At 43.3% G+C, this 9,607-nt stretch overlaps 1 protein-coding gene across 1 annotated transcript in view; it reads right to left on the reverse strand.

The window, feature by feature from the left end:
* The window catches only part of alkbh5 (alkB homolog 5, RNA demethylase), a 28,691-nt gene extending 19,731 nt beyond the window's left edge, over positions 1–8,960 (reverse strand). The window contains exons 1-4 of the mRNA XM_063207642.1: positions 7,888–8,960; positions 6,201–6,276; positions 3,618–3,748; positions 3,187–3,298 (exon numbers count right to left, since the gene is read on the reverse strand). Coding sequence (XP_063063712.1) covers positions 3,187–3,298; positions 3,618–3,748; positions 6,201–6,276; positions 7,888–8,139 — 571 coding nt within the window. The 5' untranslated portion in view covers positions 8,140–8,960. The remainder of the gene's footprint in view (positions 1–3,186; positions 3,299–3,617; positions 3,749–6,200; positions 6,277–7,887) is intronic.
* Positions 8,961–9,607: the final 647 nt, after the last annotated feature.

Raw genomic sequence — 9,607 nt, forward strand, 5'->3', positions numbered from 1 at the left:
GCTGAAGCTTAGGGCTGAGTACCGATCAGAAATTTTTGGTTCCGGTTCCAGAACCTTCGTTTCGATGCCGGTTCCTGCCGGTTCTATTTTCGGTTCCTATTTTATGAACACTCGGGATGACGAACATTTTAAAAATCATAACCGACCACCGAGCCTCCCTCATTATCCGGTTGAAGTCTCCATGAAGTTCAAAAGTTGTTTAAAATCCAGAACTATGATCTACAATCTAAACCCAGCCCTATCCATTTCGTGCTGCACGTCTTTGTCTCCGGTGCGATGTTCCCAGGGATGGGAAGCAACATGAGAAATCAGAATACTGAGCAGTCTGAATCTCTGCCTCACAAAACTGGTAGCTAGAACAAGAGTCAGTAATAGATGTGACGTGAAATATGATTTGCTTCATTCTCCTCAAATATCTGTTCAATCCCATTCACTCCCCTTCACGGCACGGGAGGGACACACGGCAAAAACAAGTCAGCTGCATTGCATCAACAATTCGCCCTGCTACAATATGACATGACTTTGTCCATTTACACGTATGACAACAGTCGTATAGGCATAATTATTGCTAGCAAGACGAAATCCCCACTAAAAAAAATCAGTAGTTCGCTAGGTCAAAAGCGTCGGTCCATAATCCCCACGGCTGTCAGACCCTGACGAGCCTGACACACCCCCCACGAGCACAGAGCCGTATAGGGCTCTGCAACAGCTAGAGGGTCTTGCTTATCACACCTACCTGCCAGTACTATTTATGCCAGATACCACCAACAATTCAAGTTCCTTAAAAATCAAAGCTCTCATTCTCGAGCTCCGGACCTAGGCGTGGGTGTGCCTTCTCTTTGCATCGCAGTGTCAGTTCATACAAACAATGTTCATAGTAAACACACAGTAGTGAATCGTACGAATTTACCTAATCACAAACTGAACCAGCATGCAGTTTTGCACCGGCCCCTGACAACTTGAGCGAGAAAACAACAAGGATAAAATCACATTTCTTTTTTTACGCTGAAGCCTACACGCTCCTTTTAAAACATGCTCTACAAGGGGATTTTGGCATCGCGCTCGGACAATCAGTGTTAAACGGAAAAGCATGGTGACCTGTCACTGCCGTTCCGTTGACTGTCAGGATTTGGCCTGTTGAAAAAATCCGATTTTGGGCTTAAAATCAGGGGATTTTGCCGTCTCACAGTTGAATGCTGAATGCAAAAGGTTTTATTAAACAATGGAAGCGTGTTACGCACGCAGTAAAGCACTGGGCGCACACTATTACGATTATATATTTCTTCCAAAAATGTCAGAATGTCACAAAAATCAGTTCTTTGCACTGTCCATAATTATATCAAGCAAACGTATCCACAGAGAGTCTTCAGTTTCGATAACCCACGTTACAAATCTGTCAGCCGTGGCGGAATATCCTCCCAAAACAGCTCCAAACAAAGTAGGTTATCTCGCGGGCAAAAGTGACTGAGCTCACCTGATGCTGCTGGTGTGAGTTCCTTTTTTTATTGAGATGAAGTCGAAACTTTGTCATGATTCACGGTGTAATCTAAAATGTCAGAGAATGCGTGCACGTCAGTAGCACAGGTGCTGGACCAAACATGAGTCCGAAACGTGCCATTCAACTTTTGGGAGCATCAAATAGTGTTGAGGACCTTAACTTTTCCTCAAACGCCGATGTAACCATCTGCGTCATAACCATGCAATGCTTTGTTTGCACACCTTGTCTTGCTGTTTCTTGGCTTGCAGTGGCTGTGTCGAAGACGAAATTTTAATTCTTTGCCGTCTACAAATGCTAGAAATAGGCTACTCTTCTCTTCTCAGTAAGCCTACACAAATTAAAGATGGGCTGATGGTAGCTTCTCTCGTAACAGCAGCGTTATTATCCACAGATGATTTAACCACCTGTTTAAAAGGGGGTTGTAGCCTGCCAGCAGTCTCTGCAAGCCCGAATGTGATCACAATTAATTTTGCCAGATTTTTTACGATAAAGCGACTGCTTCTGACTGCGTTAATGATGTTCCGGGGTTTCAAATGCGTCATGATAACTGACGTGATGAACATCTGTGAAAGCCGAAAGTGAAAGCCCATTGGGAAACTCAAATTCCCATAGTCATTGTGACACTGGGAACCGATATGTAGAACTGACAGACAAGGCACGTTTTGGTGCCAAGTAGAACCTTAGCCTTCCTTTCGGTTCCATCAAAGCACCGAATTTCAGTACCCAGTCCTGCTGAAGCTTTTGCGTCACTAGGAGGGCACGGCCTGGCTAGGCTATGACACAACAGACTGTGGCAGAAAGGCATCCCTTCAACTTATATAGCTCTCCAATATGCGCCCGTCAAGACTCTGAATGCGACATAAGTTGGTGCTTTTTGTATGAGAGAGTCTCAGGATTTAAATCTGAATATTTAAAACCCAAGTGTTGAAATAAATCTGCCGCCTTTAACCCTGAAACGACCGCTGAGACTCGGTTCTGCCCGTGGAACCGGCAGTGGACCGACAAGCCATTTCAATGACGGATTGAATAGCCTATAAGATATATTGAGTAGCCTTTAAGATATATATAGGCCTGTGCAAAATGGAGAAGAGGAGGGACCGACTTCAGTTTAATAGGCCTACTGTAAATTTGTGTCCAGATTTATAAGACTTGCCTTTTGGAATTCCTCTTTTTTTGCCCCGAAACAACCAACCCTTTGGACACAACAACAGCTCTTCGCTCTAGAACTAAAAAAAAGAGACAAGGGTCGTGTGCTCCATCATGTCGCTGCATGTTTTTGGTAACATTGAAGCCTACATGACAAGTTACCCAATGGAATTATCTCGCAACAAAGTTTATCCCTTCTAAGAAGTAGCGTGGGAAAGTGTCTTACGTTGCTGATTTAAGCATCACGTGCGTGGACAGCTCCTTTATGATATAACAGCGTTATATGAATATGAATGGAAATATCGGCTGTACTGATAATGATAGGGCTTCACAGTATGAGTGTCAGCATTCTCAGAATATATATATATATATAAATATATATATATTTTTTTTTAAATGAAGGCAATGCAACAAAATAATTGCGTCAATGTCGGAATTAGGGATGTTAACCGGCAGCCATTTAACAGGTAGTCGACCGGATCAACGTTAACTGGTTCAAATTTTCTGCCATCGGTGCATGCTGGGTAGTTTAGTGTAGTTACCTGGTTGGTAGTCGTTGATGACAGCACTGTTGACGAAGCCCTCCTTCAGCAACCCCCTAGCAACCAGCCGAGAGATCACCAGCTCATGGACCCAACCTGGAATCTCATCCACCTAAAAAAACACACGCACGCACGTGCATACACGCACACATTTCAGATACACACATTGTTTTATTTCCATGCAGAAACCCAGGCACTCATCTTCTTGCTTTAAGCACCTCATCTTCAGAGGTTAGATGTGCAGCGTCATGAAACAAAAAAACACAGTGGCCGGTAAGTAAAAAAAAAGTTAATGTCAAGCCCTGGTGTGTATGTATGTGTGCGCGTGTGTAATGTAATGTGTGAGTACAGCATGTGTGTAAAGGCTCTCCTGTCCCATCCCTCTTCTCTCTAGCTGTGTGTGTGTGTGTGTGTGTGTGTGTGTGTGTTACCTCTCCCTCTGAGTATAATCGCTCCTGTCCTGGGCCTCTCCTCTCCAGCTGGGCTCCGTACGTGTAGCCTTCTCCAAAGAAGTATTTATTCCTCAGCGGGGCTCTGTCCACTGTATGCTCTCGATAAAGACCTGTAAAGTATACATTATGTCATTATTCCATAATAAAATATTATTATTATACATCATATTGCATATTATTTTATTTATAAGTGAGAATTGCTCAAAGTTGCTTTGTCGACGGTATGCTCTCTATAAAGACCTGTAGAAAACAAAATACAGTATACATATAAAATGCATAACAAATATTTAATTATTTTAATAACTCTAATTAATTTCATAAATTTAATTACTCGGGACACTTTATAAATTACTTTTCTCTCAGATTTTTCTTTATAAAAATATTGTATTTTACAAGTATTATTTTATTGTACTTAACACATTCACTACCAAGTCACGTAAAAATATGTTTTGCCTCGAATGCGTTGGCTCCCAAACCGTAAAATTGCATTTTTACATTTTTTTTTATTGGATTCTGAATCTACACATTCTAATGCACATTCTGTGTGATTTTCGTAATAATGTGATTAACAGAACTGCCATAGATCATGAAAACACCTACAAAGTCAAAACTCCTACAAAGTCAAAACTCCTACAAAGTCAGGATCTGGATATTTCATCATCTGTGCATTTTATTACACACACAGTGTTTGAGTTTTATTATAGCCAGTCAAACCACTTCCTGATCACGTCACGTCACGTCACGTCTCGAGTTACTTCCTGGGCTGTAGAATCAAAACATACTTGCCTTGCTAGCTAGCCTATTCCTAAACATATGGAAGGATTAGGAGTTTTGCTGCCATCAGGATAGGTGTAAAATGGAAGGTTGTAATGAAAAACAGCATGCAACACAGCAGTAAGTAACCTACTTTTGGGTGAGTACTTTGGCACGTCTACTTTTATCTACAGAACAAAAACTGCCAGTCAAGTGACATTAGCCAGCTAGCATTTCAGATGCTCTGAACTGCCTGACCAGGTGATTTTTGCACCAAAATAGTTTACTTGGAAGCTACTGGAGTTGTTCTTTGGGCGTGAAAATGCATTTAGACCCGCAATTTAAACTCGGAAAGCTAGAAACAAACCGTAAAAAATATACAGACAGCTGAGTTTTTGGGCTTTGGGCGAACAAGCCCTGACATGTGTCTGTGGGTTGAAGACAAAATATTCGGTGGGTGTTCAAAAAATGACATAAAATGATGAAATTGGCTGGGAGTCTACGGCTGAATTCCAAAAAACGGCTGGTATTGAATGTGTTAATATTACATTTTAGAAGTGATTATTCCTGAGGTGCTATGCCCTAGCCTGATTATCATCAACTTTCAAATCTCTCTTGATCTGACCCCCTGCATAATGTTTCATGTTTCCCATATGGCCTGGTTAATCCGCCTCCCTCGGTTTGCTACTGGCCAGAAAAAGTTGGACCGAAGTTTAAACCAAACATATTCTTATGGCGCCTTCACCAGCTCGGGACCTCTCGAGACAGCTGACGACACTGCTCACATGACCATCGAGTTCTGGAGTTTGGCGCATGAACGCCACTGATCCCGGAACAATCGGGATTCGTGCGTGTTTTGTTTTGGTTCTCTTTTCTTTTTTTCACCTCACATTGAGCCTTCACACCCACGACATATCATTTTAGCTTAAGTAGACTAAATCAAACAGTCAGATACCAGCAGTACTGACATATGTACATCTGCAATTGAATGACATCAACTGGTGTTGTTGATAGTGATTACAAGATGATATTTTAGCATTTCTGATACTGTTTACATGCTAATTGCATGCATGGGCGCCACGTTGATGATGCGTGTGTCGTCATACAAAACATAAGGTCGAGAACTCGTTGTTCTATACTTCCGCCTGAGATCAACCTCGATAATTATCGATCTGACATTGCGTCACCAAATCTTCACGCCCACTTTCCCGAGGGTTTAAGTCGGCTTTCTTGGGATTCTCGACTTTTTGAACGAGGTATTAGTCCCAATAAAATGTCTCCGCGTAAACCATGTCACTGCCTTGAACACGCCTCTACCCAGGGCTGTTGGAGCTGTTCAAAGTTGATTGGTTTCTGACAAAGTGGGTGGAGGTCCCTATTTCTCCGGAGCTCAGAAGCTATATTTGTACTGCTCCTGACCTGACTAGAAGCAATGCCGAAGGCCTGGCTTGCTCTGTCCACTGTGTGCTCTTTATACAAACCTGTACACAGGAGGTATTTAATATTATTATCAGTGTGTGTGTTGTGTGTTTAATGTTCAAGATGCAGGGACTGTACCCTGTGCCTTAACGATAGTTACTTTGGATAAAAGCTTAGCATAAATGACATGACTTGAACATGAAATTTGGACTTCATACCAGATTTTAAATTTAAGTTTGACACCCCTGTACTAAATTTCATCACACAAGCCTGCATCACCACAGGAAACCACCTCATCTATCTAGCAGTGTAGTTTAGTGTTGCAGGCTGGGCAGTGTTGTGGTGCATGCTAGGTAGAGTAGTGTATTATGTGAAGTATAGGATCCAAACCTGCATCACCGTGGGCAACGACCTCGTCTATCTTTTCCTCAATACGAACACACTCATCAGGACTGAAGACAATCGCCTGGAGAGAGAGAGAGAGAGCGAGAGAGAGAGAGAGAGAGAGAGAGAGAGAGAGAGAGAGAGAGAGAGAGAGAGAGAGAGAGAGTTAAACCACCTCGTCCATATTCTCCTCAGTACGAACACACTCCTCATAGAGATAGAGAGGAGGGGGGGGGCAGAGAGAGAGGGGGGAGATAGAGAGGAGAGATAGAGAGGGGGAGAGGGGGGTAGACAGAGAAAGTGAGAAGAGGATAGACAGAGATACAGAGAGAGGGGTGTAGAGAGAAAGAAGGAAGGAAGAGAGAGAGAGTGAGAGAGGGGGGTAGAGAGTAATACAGAGACAGAGATACAGAGAGAGATATAGAGAGAGAGGGGGATACAGCCGCAGAAAAAATTGAGACCACTTCGAAATGGTCAGTCTTTCTGATTTTGTTATGAATAGGTATGGGTTTGAGTAAAACAAATATTGTTATTTCATTCTATAAAGTATCGACAACATTTCCTCCAAATTTCGAAAGAAATTATTGTCATTTAGATCATTTATTTGCAGAAAATCTCCAAATGGTCAAAATAACACAAGACGTAATGTTTCCAAGTCCCTAAAAAGGCAAAGAAAACAAGTTGATATGAACTTAAAAACAACATAATAGTAATGCATTAACTTGGGAAGAGTTCAGAAATCAATATTTGGTGGAATAAGCTTGACTTGTAGCTTTCATGCATTTTGGTATGTGTTCCATTACTCCTTCACATTGTTCTTGGATAACTTTATTCCAGGCCTGGTGCAAGAATTCAAGTTGCTGAGCTTGGGTTGATGGCTTGTGACCATCCAGCTTCCTCTTGATCACATTACAGAGGTTTTCAAGGGGGTTTGGGTCTGGCGTTTGGGCTGACCATATCAGGGTACCGATCTGGTGGTCCTCCATCCACAGCTTCATTGGCCAGACTGAGTGGCTGGAGCATTGTCCTTCTCTTTAAAAAAAAACAGTCCTCAGCGTTCGGGAGCGTTGTCAGAACATTAGGAAACAAGTTTTGGCCCAAGGTAATATACATTTTTCTTTGCCTTTTTGAGATTTGGAAACATTGCATCTTATGTGTTATTTCGACCATTTTGAGATTTTCCGGCAAATAAATGATCTAAATGACATTCAAAAATCACCCACACGCACTGCAGTAAAAAACATACATGAATGTGTACTTTCTCAGACACACTCACTCACAACACAAACACACACACACGTGCAGTAGAAAAAAACTGTACTGGTACAACACACACACACACACACACACACACACACACACACACACACACACACACACACACACACACACACACACACAGTCAGCTAGCCAAACACACAGCTAGCTAAAGACAGACAGGTAGCCAACCATGTAGCTAATTTAAGACAGGTAGAGCTAGTAAAAGTCAGACAACTTGTATAGCACAGACAGTCAGACCGTCCGTCAGTCAGTCAGCTAGTCATACAGACAGGCGGCTAGCTAAACACAGCTAGTTTAGGACAGTCAGGGAGGGAGCTAGCTAAACACAGCCAAACAGACAGGTAGTTTAGCTAAGCACTGCTAGTTAAAAGGCACACATACAGCTAGTTGCTAGCCAGTCGGCTCTGCTCACCTGCTGAATCCCGTTCTTGACGCGTCGCGCCTCCGTCTCGCGCACCTCCTGGTCGCTGACATCTTCGTCAGACTCCACGCGCCGCTTCCGTTTCTTGGTGCCGGTGCCATTGCTGCGCGCGTTGTGCAGCCGGTTAATGAAATCACCGTGATCGTCGTCGTCTCGTTCCGGGTGCTCCCGTTCCCGGTGATGAGGCTGCGGGGTCATGGCTTTCAGCTTTTCGCGCAAGTCCGTGAATCCGCTCGAGGACATGCTTTTGCTGCTGATGTTGTGGTCAACTAACGAAACTGCACAAAACCACTTTGAAATTCCGCCACGAATGAACGTCCTCAGGTGCCCATGCTCAGCTGTGTGTCCCGCTGGGCTGCTTGCCTGCACGGAGAGCTGTGTTGATGAAGTGTGTGTGGTGGTTGTTTGGCTGCGTAGCTGAGGCAATAGCTAACAGGCTAGCTCTAAATAGCTAAAACTAGCCTCTGCCAAAACACTTCACTGCTAACTGGTGTTGCTACTGGCTACAAAACAATTGCTCCAACTCCCCTCTACCGACCACTGTTAAACAGCAGACAAACTTCTTAATCAACCTTCCGTTAAGTATTTACTATAATAAGTACGCCGTTCTCTCGTGGCCAAAGCCCATAGCTTCCCGGGGCCAGTTCGGTGTGTGCGGCATGTCTGATGTCTCCCAAGTCCCGAAAGGGGTCGGCTACGTTCTAGCTAGCTAGCAAAACACGGACAACTAGTTAAAGTCAGTCAGTTATATATACAACACGTTAAAGACAGTTAGTCAGCTAGTTGAACACAGCTAGTTTAAGTCAGCCAGTCAGACGAGGCTCTCTCTGGCTCACTGCTGCAGCCGTCGTGAGGTAACCTCAGCACGCGCTAGTTTGGTTTAGCTGCGACTGCGAGCTATATCGGTCACTCGTCGTGCTGGCTTGTGATATTTGAAACCGTAGCTACGTCCTATGCTATGGCGAAGAGTCAGAGTTTGACGGGTTGTAGATAGTAAACGGGCATCGGGACCAGTCTGAGTCCAAAATAACTAATGGCAGCTCTAAAAACGGCTCTGTTGGTCACGCATGCGCACCACTCCACTCGGCGTAGTGCGCGTGGACGTGGAAATTATTTCCATTCACTGCGCATGCGGCCTGTCACACACACACACACACACACACACACACACACACACACACACACACACACACACACACACACACACACACACACACACACACCAGAGATTTCTGCACACACACAGTTTGCATCACAGACTTAAAGGTACACTGTGTAAGATTTTCATTTGTTTATTTCCAGAATTCATGCTACCCATTCACTAATGTTACCTTTTTCATGAATAATTACCATCACCATCAAATTCTAAGTAGGCCATTTCATTATGACTGGAAAAATGTTACTTTTCATACATGAAATGGGAGATCTTCTCTACGTATGATAAATTATAATATAATTTTGAAAATCAACATGGGTCCGAGTGGGATTCGAACTCACAACCTCCATATCTGTAATCCAGGACCTTTGCCATTGATACTAAATGACATACATGGTATTTTAAGTTGGCTAAGGAACACTGCATATGATATAATTTTGAAAATCAACATGGGTCCGAGTGGGATTCGAACTCCCAACCTCCATATCTCTAATCCAGCACATTTGCCATTGATACTAAATGACATACATGGTATTTTAAGTTGGCTAAGGAACA

The sequence above is a fragment of the Engraulis encrasicolus genome, chromosome 1 (assembly GCF_034702125.1).
Source record: "Engraulis encrasicolus isolate BLACKSEA-1 chromosome 1, IST_EnEncr_1.0, whole genome shotgun sequence".
In the NCBI taxonomy this organism is placed as follows: Eukaryota; Metazoa; Chordata; class Actinopteri; order Clupeiformes; family Engraulidae; genus Engraulis; species Engraulis encrasicolus.